The 19,282-nt window shown below is 41.6% G+C and overlaps 1 protein-coding gene across 1 annotated transcript; it reads right to left on the bottom strand.

Moving 5' to 3' along the window:
• Positions 1–371: 371 nt before the first annotated feature.
• Positions 372–18,794, bottom strand: sptlc2b (serine palmitoyltransferase, long chain base subunit 2b). The gene is made up of 12 exons (XM_073492545.1): positions 18,527–18,794; positions 15,314–15,508; positions 14,872–15,026; positions 14,036–14,184; positions 13,014–13,138; positions 11,697–11,790; positions 10,565–10,670; positions 8,859–9,078; positions 7,709–7,835; positions 3,940–4,075; positions 3,487–3,616; positions 372–2,147 (listed from the first exon to the last, which is right to left on the bottom strand). Exons 1-12 carry the CDS (start codon positions 18,671–18,673, stop codon positions 2,034–2,036), a joined length of 1,698 nt encoding a protein of 565 aa, XP_073348646.1. The 5' UTR covers positions 18,674–18,794; the 3' UTR covers positions 372–2,033.
• Between the last annotated feature and the right edge of the window lie 488 nt (positions 18,795–19,282).

Raw genomic sequence — 19,282 nt, forward strand, 5'->3', positions numbered from 1 at the left:
TTTGCAATTACATTTTTTGCCTCCATAGACAGAAATGTAGAGAGCCGGAGCGTACTGCACGGTGCAGACAGCTTGAGAGGAAACTTTGACAAGAAAGAAAATGTTTTATGTCGGGGGCACATTTTCTGAAGAGTGCAATTCCAGATCATAGTCATGCGTTCCACCTTTTAGATCATGTTTTATTGAAAGCAAATGCATCGCGGAGTTGTTAATCAAGCCATTTTTTTTTTTTTTGGTGAGAAAAAAACAATATTTGGAATGACTCACTCAGAGACAACACAATGCAGTTAATGTCTAAAGGATGTACAGTTAAAAAGAGAGCCCGAAAGTTTGTCGCGCTGTGCTGAAAACGCCAAAAACACAGACAGAAGTGTCTATAAAGTTGAGTTTAATCACTTTGATGAACATTTATAGGAATGGTCACATTGCCAGACAAACGGCCAGCTCTCTGACGGGCTACACTGACGCGGCCTCCAAATTCACATCAATTAAGTGATATGACATAAACACACACACATGAACAGGATATTCGACAGTGGCATGTGTGTCCTGTTTGACCTCACACAGACACAAACAGTAAAAACAAAACAAACTCTTGACACTGAAAGCAGCTTGATATGGAATGTCATTCAAGAAGATGACCACAGATGATAAATGATGAAAAAAAAAAAAAAAAAATAGATGACATTTTGAAGCATATCCACAAAAATCCTGCACATTTCAGTGACTACGTCATCTGTGCATTTACAATGCCTGTCAGTAGTGCTCGCACTGAAGTTAAGACGTGTAAGTAGTCAGTTAAAAACGCACACCTTCTGCCGGGACACATTTTGAAGCTGCCTTTCAGATAACAGTTAACTTTTTTTTTTTCACAGAAACAAGATAGCTGAAAAGATGACAGACACTTTTATAATAAATAACGCCGTCTGTATATCAGATGAGCGTGGGAAGCGGGCATCGTCATACATACAGATCTTTAGCTGCAGCGTGTCACGGGGTGCTCAGAGATCGGTGTCGACGCTGATTCACATGAAAGCACTTGAGTGAGAATGAAGAAAAAAAAAAAAAAAAAAAAGAAAATCACACATGTAGCTCATTAGTTTACAGAAATGTTAAAGACACTGGGCTCAAGTTTTTGAGTGCAGGTGTAAACAGTAAATAAGGCTGAAAAATATTTCTAGAAAATAAGCAGTAAAAAATATTCCGTAGTCTTGCTCCCTGGGATTCTTTCCCTGTTAAATGTTTTCTTTTGGAACATCTGCTTTGCATTTTAAGAGAACATGTAGAAAACATATCTATACATATATATATATATCCTTTGGTTAGGGAAAGAACCCAATATTCTATACTCTCTTTTCAAGTAGAAGTGATTAGAAAAAAAAGCCATCAGATAAATACATATGGAGCGAACATGCTAATGTTACTCCTGTGAAATAATGTATCTCTCTTTGACAGCTGGGATGCTGCCCAACTTCGGGATAAATAATATTTACATTTTACAATTTTTTACTCTTCTGTTCGTCATAGCAACGGCTACGATCAGATTTTTTTTTTCTCTCCGAGCGCACGAGTAGAAACTCGTGGCGAAAAATTGGTCTACTTTGCTTCATGGTTGTTTGTATTACAAAGGAACTGTTATTATTATTGCACAAATAAGACACACATTCGATGTGCACACAGGGGTAAGACTCAACGTTAGACCGATGCAGTCGCAATAAGTTAGGACAAACTGAAAGGCTCTGAACTGCTTTGTAACAACAGACATGCCCAGAAAGTTGAGGGGGTGATTTTGGTTCTTCCACTGCTATAGGCGTGAAATGTACTCGTCACAGCCTGCACACTGCTAATGAGTGACGCTAGTGTGCAGGTGTTTCCAAACAGGTGAAGGACTCTTGGTTCTGGTGAGTCCATGGCGAAGTGGGGTAAAGAGACTGGCTCAGAGGAAAGTGAGGGACAAAGAAAAGAAAAGGTAAAGTAAGTAAGGGGCAGTTGAGTTGGGAGGTGGGGAGGGGGGGGGGACTGGATGATGTGGCTCAGTCCTGAAGCAGGCTCTCCTCGGCCATCCACCCGAGCGAGGGGAGAGGCTGTTCACGTCTGGAGTACTTCAGCTGCAGCCGGTCGCCCACTTCACTGATGGCCTCCAACGCCTGGCAAAAGAACAGGGAGAACGCCATCAGTGTGAATCCAGACAGACGTTATTTATGTCGATCACGATTAAGTGAAGATACCAAGACAGACAAACCACACAATTAAAAAAAAACAACACACAGCACAATTTAAAAGAGGACTGCTTCTGTAGGTGATAAATGCAGTGATAAGGTTTAATCACACATGGATTTTCAAGCACTAAACATGACAGAGGGCTCCCTGCGCAAACCACAACTGAACACAAACTCCTCCACTTCTTTCCACGAGAGACTGTATCAGCATTGCAACACTGCCGGGCACCTGGAAACAATTTACCTTCCTCCTGACCTTTTTTTTTTTTTTTTTTTTTTTTCTGATTCCATGGTTTGTGAAATAGCGAGGGGCTGGCTTTTCCAAAGACGGAAAAAGCGGCTCCTCGGAGCGCTCTACAAAGGCAGGCTGATGCCCTTTAAATGGACTATTACGAATGGTGTTGACATGCTCCTCAGTAAGATGAATGAAGTGTCTTTGGAGAGACAGAGCAGCTCAAATAAAAGTCTCCGTCTGAGCCACGCTGTAATGCTTGGAGACAGCTTTGGCCTTCCAAGTTCCTTCATAATAAAAGGACGTATTGGGTGCCTTTATTATTCAACAGGCTCACTCTCTCTCTCACACACACACACACACACAACAGCTGAAAAAAGCTGATGGAGTGTTAGGTAACTCTTATATCATGTTGAGGATAAAATTAAGTCTTCAGAAATATACATCTGTCCTGTAACAACATCCCTTGAACTGGGTCCAGTGGTGAAGAAGACTTTCTCCTTTCTCCTTACATCTTAGATGATAAAATGGCATATCTGAAGTGGCAGCATTCAATGAAAACAGTCCAGATTATCCTTAAAACTATTTTACTAAACTCCCCAAATACTGATACGTTTAGGAGATAACTGTGGAGCAAATGCAAATATTCCTAGAGGCATTTTTTCAGTTTGTGCTGATGTTTTGACAAAAATAACCACAGTGTGTTCCATATTTCATGCTAATTTAAAAGTCGTTTTATTCCCACATCAAGAGGAAGAGTGAGGAGGGTAGCTTTACATAGGGCTAGGATATACGACCTTAAAATAGTGCAGTATTTTTAGACTGTATCGAAGTATACGATATATATCTGCAATATTTCAAAATCTATTTAAGTAATGTGGGTATAATGACTACATAAAACCAGGAAAAGACAACTCTTATGCCCTATCACGATAAAGCGTCATCCAAAAATCTATAAAGGACGATATATTGTCTCATATATGATTCATCTTTCTTGTATTTTGTATTTCAGACGGTGATTGGACGACAACTTACTGTGTCAAGCATCTCTCTGGTATGGGCGGCCGAAACGCAGAAACGCGCCCTCGACTCGATGATGGGTGTTGCTGGGAAGCCGACGACCACTGTGCCGATGTTTCTCTTTAACATCTCCCGACCGAATGCCCTGAAAAAAGCAACGGCGACATTTAGACATGGGGCAAATCTACAGTAACTGATGATTTGATGTCTCCACCACCGGCACCACATCTTAGATGGTGCTCTCTTTAATGTGTGAAAGTTAAATCATAAACAGCTCTCCACACATCAAGTCATTTTCTATTTGGAGAAGGGACAACCGTAAGTGAAGTTATTTAAATTAGAGCCTTTGTGTATTTTCAAAATGCCAAATCATTTGGGAGAATCTTCTGATTAGTCATCTTAAATAACCTTGATGTTTAAAGCATTAAAATACCCAAAAAAAATATGAAATGGAGGGGAAGAACACACCCAATTTTGGCAGGCATGTAGAGCATCATGGGTACGACGGGTGAGTCATCGTTGCCGTAGATGATGAAGCCCATTTCGCGGAGTTTTCTGCGGAAGTAGGTGGTGTTCTCCGACAGCTGTCTGAGGCGATCGGCACCTGGAAAGGGCAGATAAACAGAGGGATATTTCAAGATGTGGGCATTAAACTTATTTCTGCTACTCAAAGCGAATTTGGATGGACAACGGTTAAATCACTTATACTTAACAGTTTGTTTCTTTTGGTAGTATCCCCACCATTCTTCAGTGTAATAGGAGCTCATAACCATGAATGACTGTGTAATGCTGCCAACTAACGTTCTGTTGCGATTTGAAAACCTTGATAACGAGTATCGGCAAGTTTGCATCTCTTAGCTTCAACGATGAAAGTCCCTTCCCACCCGTGGAGCACCCACACAGGTGTTTTCACTTAATTTGCCTAGTTAGCCCTCCTTTCATCAGCTCTGTGAGTCGCTGCACAGACTGGTATTGATCAGCAATTTCCTCTCTCTCCCGCTGCATCCTGGCACACAACTTACACCTTTATCATTCCTGTAATTAGTACATGGAGTCTGGTGACCACCCACAGTACCGGGCAACCTGTGCAGAGATCTAATCAGGCACAATAAGTGAAAACACATGTGGGGGTTGGAAGGTCCGGCAACACTATTTTTTATTTATTATTAATGCTTGTAAGCCACATTAAACTGTTTTATCAGCTTCTGTGCAGAGTCCAAGTTAAGAAACAGAAGACTGTAGATGCATGAATATCTGACAGCACAAGCTCGGCCCGGGAGAAAAAAGGATGGTGATATGTATCGGTGATAGACACTTCATCAATAGCAATAAGAAAAAATGTTCAATATAAAGTTCAGTAGTTTGCAAAATGAAATGATAGCATACAACAAAAAGTTCTGGCTCATAAACAACCAATCATATCCCCTGATAATAGAACATATTGACACAGCGGCCATTTTCCTTTGACGTCACACACTCAGGGTGGGACGCTCAGATGTCGTACTGCTGTGTTCCAAGTTGCAGGTCGTGTAAATGTAGGAAAACTGAAAAACCATTATCAGTTCACAGCTTCTACTGAGAAGTGAGAAGACAACAGAAAACCCAAAAAACTCTTCAGAGGGATGTCGGGCCATATATTAAGGTAAAACTATATATCTGATAACCCATTAGCATGTTAGCGTTGAACCACAACATGATATGCTAGGAAAGCTTTAAAATGATTCTCAATCGTCAACACCCATCTTGAACTAATTTATCTAACGTTAGCCAACGTTAACATTGTTGAGCTGTAGCCATTTCACTATCCATTGTCTTTTCACAAGCTGTAAAGTGATAACCATTTGTCAGATTCCCTCGATACATCATTATCTTTTGATACCAGCTTCCCACCCGGAGCATGACCTCAAAGCAAAATGCCCGCTATGTAAATGTAGTCTACTGACCGTCCTATGAATGACATGAAGACGGGCAATCATTTAACAGACAAACCACAATGTCAACCAAAAAAACAACAAAAAATCCACAGGAGTGTAAAAGTCATCACAAAACGCCATGTTTTTTTTATCATGTCCTACAGCACTACATCACTTTCCTTTGAAGACAAGCAGGAGTCTTTAAAGTCAAGGTCAAAGATACTAAACAGGCATCAATCCTCTCGTGTCAGTCTGATGCGCACTATGTATTCACTCACTGAGTCCTCGGGCCGGGCCTCCAGAGATAGCATCTAACCAAACAAATAACCATATGGCACAAAGCGCCGACAGCAACACTCACATCTGCCTGACTGTGCTGAAAAACAGAGCAGAAACACCCGGGCTTCAAAGCACCCCGAGACACAACAAAGTCTGACATTATATTTATCCAGACGTTTTTTTTCCACAGTCAAGGAATCCAAATCTATTCTCAGTGCTGAGTGATAAAACAGAAAAAAAACAGTAGCATATTATATTCAGACATTTCGCTTTAGCATTCTTTTCATATTGAAGAAAGCTTTGCTCGTCTAGCGCCGTTATTTCCCATCCACATATTTGATTGATGTGAGCTTCAAACAACAAATGTCCGTTTTGATGCGGGCCTATGCCGGGAACCATGAGCAGCCGTCCTGAGCGACTTGAGCGCTGCAACAAACTGTTAGCAGGCAGCTCAACTGTCACTACGACTTTGTGTCAGTGTCTGAGTGTTCAAAGGCCTGAATTTCAAACAGTGACAGGGCTGCAACCAATCACACTGCCATTGTTAGTCTTCTAGCAAAACTGGGTTATGTTGGAAGGTCAGCCAGCCCGGCCTTCTATACCGGGAATGGTTTGGAGAAGTGCTGATGTGCAGCAGTCACACTATGAAAGGTTGCTCCAGGTGTTTACTCCCATACCTAATGATTGAACGACTGGGGAGCAAGGTAACCCGATCTTATATCAGCATTTTAGGGGAGGCAGCATCAATCAGGCCCTGTAAAGACTAAAGGGGTTCCGCCCTGCAAGAAAAACAAGACTTAGTGATCTGTTTGTGTGTGTAGGAGATGAGTCCAGCAGAGTTTGATCTGCTAAGATCTCTGGCCCTGAGCACCATGCTGCTTTGTACCCAGCGTGAAGGCAAAGAAGCACACATACACAAAGAAACACACATCTGAAAGCCATAAAGCGAGAGGGTAGAAGTGTCAGCATACCACCACTTCAAGACCTTCCATCAGCCGGGGCTCAGTCGGACAGAGGAAGGCGACTGTCCACCCATCAGTTTTTAAAAACGCACACACAGGACTACAGAGAGATTCTCAAAAATGCCGAGGAGACACAATCAAACCGCAGGATTTATCTTAACGCCCAAAGTGTACAAAAAGAACATACCGCACACCTAATAAATAGAGACAAGGCAACCAGATGAACTGTTACACAAAAGATTAACAAGGCCTAACATCTGCGCCGGATTATTCACACGATATTATCATACGTGTTATTGTTAATCATCAGTAACAGTTTATCGCGACACCCCTACATTCATCTTGAACAATAAGATCATGTGATATTGTAGCACAGGAAATTACAGTTTCTGTCATTTGCATCTAAGTTTGTAGCAACATGAGACTTGGTGTGAATGTAAATTGTGTGAAGGGCATGGACCCCTGCAGCATTTACATTATATCTCCGATGGGTTTACACATGCCATACAGTTTGATAAGGCTGTCGAACACACCTCTAGTTACTGGTAAATAATTGCCAGTTGGCCATAGATAATCAGCTTTTTCACTTGGCTGGGATTTAAACATTTCCACTGTAAACAAAGCACAATCAGTAGGATAAGCCAAAGTACAAAAGTTGGGAAAGCGCATGTGAACTGAAAGACAGCAAATTTCTGTCAACCAGTCAGCTGATGCAGACCTCAGGCTTGCAGGACTGAATTCAATCTGAGCTACAGGCTTTTACTGCCATCTTGTGGTTACTGATGGAAGGTCAGACATTTCAGAATGGCAGCAACCACAAGGACAAACATTTGCAAGAAAAGAGCTTCATTCCACCAAACTCTAAACATGCTTCATTGGCCAAATGTTGAATTTACATTCCTACTTGCTGGTTGTATCTTGTCCACACAAAATACTCTACATACCTAATTATAAAAGATGCCCATCGCGCTGCCATCTTTGAGACAGTATAGTAATAAAGCTGCCTTTTTAAAGAGTGCTCTCTCTTCTCACTACACACAGAGATGCACTTTTAAGAGATCAGTTTCATGTTCTGACACCTACCCAGCGTGGTCCCATCCTCTCCCATGATGATCTTCATCGAGGTGATGATCTGCTGGGCCACAGGAGGAGACATGGAGGTGGCGTACAGGGCACTGTGAGAGTGGTTGCGCAGGTAGTCGATCAGCTCCTGATAGAGAAATTACATCGAAGTTGCTTTTATTCTTTAATGACAATGCATTTCATTGTTTAGTGTGCCAACATAGAACAAAATTGCCAAAGTCCAAAGTCAAGCAGTATTAGGTCTTTATAATAGAGAAAAATAAGGTATTAGTACCTGTCTGATAATGATATTGTTGGCCAATGTATCGAACATGTTCAAAAAGTATGACAATGAATTGAACTTGTATTATAATTATTAATATTCTGTGGAAAAAAAATGTAATCAAACAAAATCAAAAGATATTTCCTTCTACATTACTTTTTTTAATTCCAGTGAAATTCTGACAGCCAGACTGACTAAACTAAACTGAAAACTGAACACACGACAAGTTATTAGGGTTATCATGTCTCAAGTCAAGTCACGAGTCTTTCAAAGTCCAAGTCGAGTCTGAAGTCATATATTTTCTGTCATCATAACAGTGACTGGAGTCCACATCTCAGTTATGTCTTTAATTGTAATTGGTTCCATAAGCAGCTTTCATATTCAAATATGAAAAATGAACCAACTTGAAGGTTTAGATGGAAGGTTTCCTGATTTTAAGGGAAACCTTATTTCAGCAAATGCGCCCCCGTCTGGTCACTGTGGGTATGATAACTGTCCAATATTTCACAGTGTGGAAAATGTGTGCTCTGGTGTTTCAGCCAGTTATTCCTGTTTTCAGGTGTTGCTAAAGCTGTAGTTCTATCTTGTGACTGTATGATCTCACTTGCTCTGTATTTGTACATGTGTCTGCAGCTCTGCTCTGACTTAAAGTGAGAGCTAACACTCAATCCAGTCCTTTCTGGAATAACAGGAAGCAAAATTTCCCATTTCTGGTAAACAGTGTTGCCCAACACCAAAACGGAATGACGCACAACGTCTTGGGTCTCAGCAGTTGGGACATTGTTCAGGTCCCTAAAGAGGATGTCTAAGAGCTGCAGCTACTGTAACCAGCATGCTTCATTATTTCCCTTACACCGAAGAAGGCTTCACATTCCAAGCTTCACCCACCTTTTTGCCTCCGATATATCCTCCAGCAGCACCGAAGCTCTTTGTGAATGTTCCCATCATGATGTCGACATCTTTGGGATCCAGGCCAAAGTAGTCAACCACTCCTCTGCCGTTAGGCCCCAGGGCCCCGATACTGTGGGCCTCATCCAGGTACAGATACGCCTTGTAGCGCTTCTTCAGAGCAATGACCTCTGGCAGACGCACGATGGACCCCTCCATACTTCAGGAGAAGAACATGATGTTAAAATCAATAAGGTCAGAGTAGTCCAACGACTCACTTATAGTAAAGACATGCTCAGACCTAATAAATAAACAGTTTATTTGAATGTAATGAGCCTTCTTGCTCCCTAATCAATATTCTTGCAAAAGCTCTGTAATGGAGAATGCAGCAACTTCAGCAAGCTGTGGTGTAATTGACTGAACATGTGAGCAATTGACCGTATAGACAACCTTTGATTAGTTGTGTATGTGTAGGCGGTTATATCTGTACGCACAAACTATTCTAGCAGTCCCAGTGGAAAGGAAACTCCATTAACATGGCATCAGTACAGGACACTGTGTGAGCAGTTTCTCTGAGAACTATATTGATCAACAGGATTGATTAGCTTTATACAAAGTACACTTCAAAGAACAAGGAATACATTATGCTTAGAGGAAAGTGGGTAGATTATCTCTATATTTAAACAAAGTGTAAGGGAGTGTTGCCATCATGGCTGAGAAACTGTTTGAAGTGAAATCAGAATTCACAATTAGTCCAATCAAAAAATGTCTTTGTACAGTGTGTTTAGTAAATCGTTAAGCAGAAAATGTTCCTACATTGCACTAATCTGCTGAGACGTTGCTTAACTTGTCTTGTCAAAAGAGCTTCATCGTTTTACTGCAAATGAGTTTGCTGCATCTTCTCAATACATAAACACTGCAAAAACAAAACATTTATCCATCTGCAGTGTCTTACACGTTCTGTAATCTACAATCATATTGTTTTCACGTAGCAGCTTCAAAATAAGGCATTTATTGACTCTGCTGCACACAACTCTCTCAGAGTTGGATGGCAAAGTTGACAGCACCTCCTCAGATCTTGGCTGATTAGCTGGGTTTGTCGAACAGTTAATAGTTTTGGCTGCAGACGTTAGCTTCAGGTCTAAGTGGCTAACGTGATTAGTAATTGCTGTGAGGTAGAAGTCACGCTCAGTGTTGGTCGCATCCAGTTAGTGCTTCCCAGCAAATTCATAAAATCCGACATGTGCCCCAACATGTCTGTTTTAAAAAATACTCTGCAAGTTTTTAGTATCACTCGCAGATGATCTCTGTCACCCTCCGTCTCGATAATGCTTGGTCTCTGCATCGCTGCAGAATCTTCCACGTCGAAAATCGAGAAATTTCCACACCTCTAATTGTGACACCACAAGGTCACAGTTCTACTACTGTTACAGACTATACATTAACATCTGTTCCAAAGTGGTTTCATGATTTTTCTCAAGTGTACACATAAAGGGACAAATGCTCTCCCAGTCTAGCTTGGTCAACATTAATGAGTCACTTGCCCAGAAAACTGTGCGTGTCAAATAATTGGTAGCAAACAATGTGTGTGTAATGTGATACAGCATAAAAATGCTTCCAGCGAAATGACAATAGAAACAGAAAAGCTCGAGTATGTAGCTCAGAATATGTTTGTGTGTGGGAGGAAGACAGATTACTGTGTTTACCTGTATATGCCCTCCACCACGATGAGAATTTTCTTCCAGGGACGGTGGGTTCTTGGCTGCCCATGTACAATGGCATCTCTCAGCAGCTTCTCCAGGCTTTGCATGTCTATGATACAGAGAAAAGACTTTAGTTGTCTGCAGAGCCTAAAGAAATACGAGAGCTTTTTTAAAATTACTGTGTTAATATTTTGTGTTCACAACCCTTTCAACCATTGAGAGCTGCTTTGTGTAGGTCAGGAGTGTCAGTGTGTGCTCACCCAGAATAAAAAAATGACACCAAACCCACTACTGTGTGATTCTATATAGTTAATAAGAGACAAAGTGGTACACAAGTACATGTCATGTTGAACTGTAGAAGTAAAGTGAGTGAACACGTGTCATGAAGACAAATTTGCATTGAGCGAAGCAACCTGCTGTAACACACCCATGTTACATGTATTTTCTACCCTGTCAGGTGAGGCAGATTAAAGCTAATTCCTGTTTCATCATGTTGAAAGATGCATTTAAGCACCTTTAATCCCATGTGCTCTGTGTTACTGCATGCCTTGGGTGTACTATTAGAGGGACGGTTTAGGACAAAAATCAGAAATACATATTTTTCCTCATACTTGTAGTGCTACATATCAATCTAGATTTTTTTGGTGCAATTTTCCAAGTTTTGGAGATATCGATCATAGAGATGTCTGCCTTCTCTCGAATATATAATGCCACTAGATGGCACTTGGCTAGTGGCGCTCTAAGCAACAATATATTATACTCAACAACAATGTCTCTTTTAGGAAATCATGACCAATGGACCATGCTGTGAGCAGTTTCATGGAGGAATTATTTTCTTTCTACTGAATTACACCCGCCACCACCGCGCCTAAATAATCATGCAGCACCACTGAGCTATCAGCCGAGGAGGACGCCAGTAATGTTTACATCCCACTCTGTCACAGACACAAGCTTCTTGTCCATGAGCAGATGCACGCTTTCAAAACTCAGCAGCTCACACCAAACCATCTAGTTGGATAAATAGCTTGTGAGGTAAAAACAATATGTATTTATGATTTTTAGGGTGAACTGTCCCTTTAACTGACAGGTCTATCTAACTGTTAGGTATGGTTGCTCATTATTGGAGGTCACCCACTGTTGTGTTTGAAGACCCGGATTGTGGATGCAGACAGGCGGGCACCCAGCACCAGTGAAGCGTGATTCAGCTCATCACTCAGAATAAGACAACCCTAAAAGAAGAAGAAGAAGAAAAAAAAAAAGGAAATTATTCATGTCGCAGTTTTGATTTTATTAACTGGTAATTTCAGCTTTTACATCAGGACAGTAGCAATCCCCAATTAGCCAGAAAAGTCAAACACTCTTCAATCCTCTTTAAAGCTCTGCTTGCGTAATTGTAATACCCCGGGATTTCACATGCTGAAGTTTTATAGTGTTGAGCAATGACTTTGCTTTTTGTCGAAGACTGACCCAAAGTCTCCTGACATATAACCCATGATCCAGGCTTGCTCGGGTTACGCTGTTCAGTATATCTGTTGCCATGAATGAATTTACTATCACAGTTATGAACATATATTGTTTCTGCCCTTAGAAAAGTAAGAAAATCATCATCATGTCCACTTATTATTTTTAATAAACTGGGAAATAATGATCCCAAATAAAAAAAGTATGATTTTTTTTTTTATTAATCAAAGTGTGAAATTCTTATAGAAAGAGTTTTAAAGAAAAAATATATTTCCACGATGGGAAAGTTTTACTCATTACTGTAAGTATTGCGGACACCGTATCCTGTTAAAGTCAACACACCCAAACAGTCAGACTGGTCACACCTCTCTCCCATCAATGAATAGATGTCCTTGTTACACAACACACAATTATACCATGTGAGCTAACATAAAGTGACAGTTAAGAATTTACTGTATGAGCACAATGACTCAAATCTTTATGGTCACGCTCTAACTTTCCTGCCCTTCTGCATATCTGTTTTTCACTCATGTGGTTATGAGGAAACGTTTAACTTGACTCCCAAGGTGCACATGCCTGTCAGCTCAGATATCTACTTCCTGTTAAAGCGACATTGGTAAGGAAAGAAAAGAGCAAGTGGGGACGCGAGTGCGGGCAGGTTCGTGTGATTAGCTGGGGTTAGAACAACAGTGGGTCGTACTTGTCAAAATGTTTTCAATGCTTTGGCCGGAAACTAGTGTGTTGTGGAACAGTCTGATCTCTTCAAGCTTGGCTATATATCTGAAAAAAGGTTGCTTGTTTTCACTTTGGCCAGGAAACAGTATTTTCCTTAACAGTAAAACTATTATTGGCACTCACTTACGGATACAATTAGAGTGTGGATACAGGGAGTACTGTAACTGTAAAAACACAAGGGGGGAAAAATTAATTAATCAAATCAAGAGGAGTACAATGATCTAAACAAACAAAGGAAGTGAATAAAATTCCATACCTTCCCAGTGAGAGCAGGAATGTTCATGGAGTTGGTCGCGAAGCCCATGCCAAAAGCCATTGATGACTCAACACCCAAGAACCTGGCAACCAACTGCTCCATCTCCTCGTGGATGTCCAGGTTCCCTGGAAACGGCATCATCTCAGTTTAACTACAAATTCCCCATCAGTGCACTGAAACTTTTTAAAGTTGTCTCATGGGAGAAAAGTCATAATTGTTTTCTTATACGTGTTCTACGAACAGTGAAGCCTGTACAGTAGGTTTTTTTTAACCTTTTGCAGAAGCACTACTGGGTTCCTTTTAAATGAGCTGGTCCTTTTTTGTGTATCTTGCGCAAGAGGATGCACAAGCACGTACGCATGAATGCATGCAGGTGATGTGATACACAGTAATAACAATGGAGTCACACTGTTCCACTAATCAACAGGTGGCAGTAACACACCATGTGCTGCAAAGCCTCAGCAAAGGCAGGCTTGAGTACAAATATTTGATTAAGAATGAAATGCACTCTCGCTGCCCAGCTCAAAAGGGGGCTGCAGCATGCTAGGTGCTAAGAACCTCAAAGCTTTCAGAATGCATCACCATATTTCACACTCTCACACAGTCTTTCAGTTCTTCAGAACCGCTGAAACCACTCTGTTGTTTGCTGAAAGGGTGACAAACAATAGAGGGAGCAGTCGTTGAAGTACCAGCTAGGGTTGCAGCCTGCCATGGTGTAACAGTTGCAGTCCTCACAGACATGAAACTGTATTTTTTGATTTAATAAGAGTTTTTTCAACCAAAACTAACTTCATTTTTTATTCCATTAAGGGTCATTGTAACTGACACTTATAATTATAATAAATGTGTAATACCAATAACCATGAAACCAAGATATTCTCTGAGATGGTTATCATATTGTGAAATAACATCCATTTCATCATGAACTCCATTTTATAATAAAAACACTCTCACATGATGACAACTCATGACAGCTTTTAAAAAACATTCCTCATGTTCAGAATAACTTTTTGGACCCTTACCAAGCTCACAGCGAGTGCTGCCCACTCCCACTCCATACTTCTTTGTGGATTCAATTGCAGCGTCGGCACAAGCCCCGACGTTCTCAGCAAAGCCGAGGTAGTTGTATGAGCCCATGTTGATGACGTCCTTCACCACTTTGCCTGTGTGCCTGAGAGGGACGTCAGAGTCACATTACTACCCTGAGTCTGGGTTGATAGCAATAATTATCTTCAACACGTGCGCCTGTCTACCCTGGTTGCCCAGCGACCATTTCATGCTCAATGTTATCCATTAACTGGCCCAGTTATCATGTGCCGTGATAATATACAATAGTTTATTGTCCCATGGGAATTCAGCTGGAATGGAGCATATTATACTCTACATACCAGTGAGATAAGTAGGAAAATATGAAACAACCTTCACCTTTATCAGAGAAATTTGCCTTCAGAGATAATAAACCACTGTCCCCATTTGTTTGAGCTGTTCTACAAAAGCCAACACCAATAGAAGTGATTTTATATATCACAATATATCTATGTCTTAAAATATCACAGAAATCAAGCAGTTTTGGGATCAGTGATGTAAGGCGTTTTCCATTTCCTTTGTGTTTATGGCTGCTCTGTGTTTGTGTTTCTGTTCTGTGCCATGTGATACTAGATAGATACTAGCAATTTCAACATAACCATCTGAATCATGGCTGACGTCACTCTTATTATCAGCAACGCAAGGTCAGTGACTAAAAGTGTAAATCAATAAACTTCCTGATGAGGTGAGAAGCAGAGGCATAGAAAAAAATCAGCCTTAAGTACAAGGGACAACAAGCGCTCACAACCTTTGCCACAATACAGCAACTTACTCGAAGGTCCAATTGTAGTCAGGGGAAACTCTCTCCACCAGGTCCATCTTAGCACCGGGGACGCTACAGATGGGTCGGTTCCAGTTGTCTCGAATCCTCATGTACAAGTTCCGGGTGTAAAAGTTTTCAAAGTCCTGGTAGAGGGGGACAAAATCCTGCAGGGGAAAGGGAAGAGTGTTGATGATTTCTTTATATCATGTCTCAGCAAATCATTACATTCCAAAGGAGCCATCTTTGTTCTGTGGCAGGCAGGTGGAAACAGTCAATGATTACTGTTAAACCAGAAAATAAAAGGTGTGACAGAGAGTGTGAAAGACGTGTGATAGCTGACATAGCAGGAGGGGACTTGTACCATTAATCTTTTCTAGGATTAAAAATAAAACTATAAACTTTTTTTTTTTTACTAATTTTGAAAAGGGTCTGCACGTTAATACTACTATACCTTCTGCTCCTCTCTCTCCCGAGCCACATGGCACTTCTCGATGTTCCAGTGGCGAAGGAAGTCTCGCAGGTAGCCAAAGATGGTGAGGATGCCGTAGCCCATGTAGGTGAGCACGGCCACCAGAAGAGGAGTCTCCTCAAATGATTCCACAAACGGCTTCTTGTACAGGCTGGGGTTGTGAGTGACATTTTGGTTCTGGGGGACAATAATGTACAAGAATGTCAGTTTCAATCGACATAGTGAAAGCAAAGACTTTTTTTTTTTTTTTTAAACAAACAAATCGAGCTCCCAAGGCACAGATTTATGGTGATAATCTTCACTAACTCACATCATGTTATGCTGAAAGAAAAAGCTTGAGCGGGTGGTTTTCCTTTAAAATGTCATGGTTTATCTATGCTTCAAGTCTGTTTACTCATTAGTCTGCCACACTAGGCAGCTCAATAAATTGTGACATAAAGCAGACCAGACCAAGCCAGTATAAACTGGGCTCAGACTAGACGACAGCAGGGCTCATTTGTTCAAATTGTGTTTTTCTTGGAAAGAGAGGTACAACCTAATAAAGGCTACAATAAGCAAGTCAATTCATGGAAACCTAACCATTCCCGGGCCTCCATGGACCAGTGAGCGGTAATATGGCCATCAATCCAGGGTTCTAATTCATTGAGTTTTATGAATAGCAATATTGATCTTGGGTTATGGGACTATATAAATGTGGTCACACTTTGGAGAGAATCCCACAAAAAAAAAAAAAAACTAGCACCGCTGCATTTTGTGGACTGTGGACTGGCTGTCTACGAAACAACATTAAACCAATGAAGGCGGTCACTTATTACAGGCTCAGGGCCCGGAGCTTAGCAACCATGCCTCATGTGACCAGTCATGCTTCTCCAAGAAATACCTCTGAGGCAGGGAACAGGAGAGCACTGCACTGTGAGTGTGTGTGTGTGTGTGTGTGTGTGTGTGTGTGTGTGTCAAAGCCGGTCAGACAGGTCTCTTTCTTCCAAGTACCAAATAAATGCATTGAAAGACCAGGTAACCATAAAACCACGGTTCGTCAACTGTCTCAAGCAGCGTGCACAAAAACACATTCACATCCCAGTACACCGCTCAAAGAGACTCCAACCACGGCTGCTAAATACAGTTTGACCAACTGACGTCACACCTGATTAATCTTTTATACCTGTGGACAGACTGGGACTGGGAAGAGGCGGACCTGTTTCATTCGTTTATAGCCGGACAGCACGGCAAGTGTTCCAAGAAGACCATCCTTCCGACAAACTGGAAATCTGCTCTTTCACGTCATGCTTGCTCTACAGCTCAACAGATAATGATCATATTACAGTGTGAACAGAATAAGAAGAGCTTGCACACGGCGTTAGTTTCACATTAGGCCTGAAACAGAGTAAATAAGTGAGTCCTCTCTCTGCTTATTTACTTATTGACGCTACCATCTGAACAGAAAGCTGTTAGTAAAATCATTTATTCCTACATTCTCCGCATAGAGTCGTGATTACAGCTAGCTTGATATGGAAAAATCAATTTTCTAGCTGTTGGCCCAGACCCAGGAAGACACACTCTACGTCACTGCTCTGTGATTGAGTGCCAAGGTTATTGTAAAATGGTCAAAATACTGTTACTTGTCCTGTGAGGAGTTAATAGACCAGTTAACATGTTGACCCGCTGATTTAAGAGACACTGAAGGTCACAGCCACAGAGTTCGTACGCACCCTGGTTTCTCTTGGAAACACGAGTCTAGGAGGAAATAACTGCAGTTTTAGTCGCCTTATCAAGAACCTGCAGAGCTCATGTCACAAAAGCATGACGTGACGCCTCATTTACAATCCTGATTATCACTAACCTTGAAGCATTGTTCACACAATCATTCACAATCACACTGTTTCACATCACTGGCAACAAATTATAAACACACCGGTCTAGTTATCTAAGAGATACAAAAGTCATGGTGAAAAAGTGAGTTCCTTTTAATTTGTCTTGTGACTCCAAATACTTGTGACATTGCCAGCAGTGATATGACCTGCAGCTGTGCCTTAAATCAGGCAGGATGAAGACATTATATGCATATCGTGGATGTTGCTGGTATGACAGCCATAGCATCTGGATCTAATTGTGTAAATCCACAGTTACGTTGAAATCAGCAACTTTGAGCTGTTGAAGTCTGGAGTCTGATCTCGTCAAATAGAAGAGCTGCAATGCATTTCTCTCACTACAGATCTCTCTTCTGTGTTGGACCCAAACAAATAAAACAAAAACAAACGGTGTGAGTGTGTGTGTGAGTGTGTGTGTGCCCCACCTCCACCACTTCACACACACAAACACACAAACTCCTGAGTTTCTGTGTTATTCATTCCACCCTAGGATGGACCACACCCTTCCCAGCCTGGAGACATTCCTCTCCCGCTGAAGTGTCATGTAGAAGCAGGCCTGCCCTCCTCTCCCAGGAGACTCACACACACACAGACAGACACACACAGACAGCTTCTCTGCTAACAACACAACAGGGCCGTGGTCTGTGTAAACAGAGACCGGTCTATCTTCACCACACACTCACAGAAACAACAGGGTGTAAGGTTTCAACAAAAGTCCACCACTACAATCCACCCTGATCAGGTAGCAGGTAAGCTTCGACTTAAACAAGAAGTTCAAACTGCAAAAACAAGAAGTTTCCATATCAACACAGGTTACGAGCTACATGTTGCGTTTTTTAAGAACAATACTGTTGAAAACGTGACGTACTTTGGGAGCCGAGAGATTAGAAGTTGTAAATGAAATTCCGGGGCAGCAAAATGTCAACAGCTAGCTTGAAATATGTCGCATTGGGACAAAAACCCCCGCTCCGCTAGCTTGGATTGTAAACGCTTTGAGGCCGACGTGTAAGTTAGTTAAATCAAAATTAGCGTTAATTAAATTACCGGCAGTGTTCGTGTAAACACTGCCGACTTGTGAAGTGATGTAACGCCGAAGCTGCTGTCACAGAGCCGGTGCACACTTTCCGTGGTGCCTTCAAATACACCAAAACTACAAAAAAATAAATAATGTATAGCCGCAATACATGACACGGAAACAAGAAGTGTACGCGACGTGAGCTAACCAGCGTTATTTTTGTGAAAGTGCTCGCCCACACACAGACACCAAACACAGCACGGCTTGTTTACGGTCCTCCCATGTCGGAGCGGTTGACGGTTGGGCCTTTACCTTCCTCTCCCGGGGGCGACGGTACTTCTGTGGCTGTTGGAACAAGCAGTGGTTCTTCACGAAGCCATTTTTACTCGACTTTCTGCCGTTTGACGTCCGGTGACAGGCGTCTCCGTTCAGCAGCTTGTTCGCTGAGCTCTCCGTCATCTTCGACTGAGTAATTTTCACGATTTTCGAGTTGGCCAACTGGTTGTGAGCGTCGGTCGTGAAGTCATGTATGAGCGGGGAGGAAGACGGGTTCAACGCCCACTCTGCGCCGAGACCGCACGAGCCTGCCGGAAGTCCACGCCCAGGAGGAGCCTCATTGGCCAATGGCGTTTTTCCTTCAGTGCAAAGATCGTCTATACAAAAAGCAACTCGGAACTCTGATCAGGGTTGTGGATACCAGTGAGGATCATTTCATCGGTATGAGGCCTCTCATGGGGAAATTACGGGGTTTTTAAACAACTGTGAGGAGTTGACGTCTCCACGACAAGATTCAGTTTAGTTTAGTTTAGTAATTTAGGAATTAAATAATTAACTTAATGCTTTCTAGCTTCAGAAAAACAAACAAACAAACAAACAAACAAACAAACAAAAACAAATAAACAAAGAGGACCGAAATGGTGTAGGCTGAAGCCTTAGCTTATTACACCTACCCTTTTAACATTAATTATATTATAATTGATTAATTATATCTGTATTTCTGTAAAATTTGATGCCTCATCACTCTGATCTTTTTCTGTTTTACTGCTAATTATCTTGTGTGGCCTGCCC

This window comes from Pagrus major, chromosome 22 (assembly GCF_040436345.1).
Source record: "Pagrus major chromosome 22, Pma_NU_1.0".
NCBI lineage: Eukaryota > Metazoa > Chordata > Actinopteri > Spariformes > Sparidae > Pagrus > Pagrus major.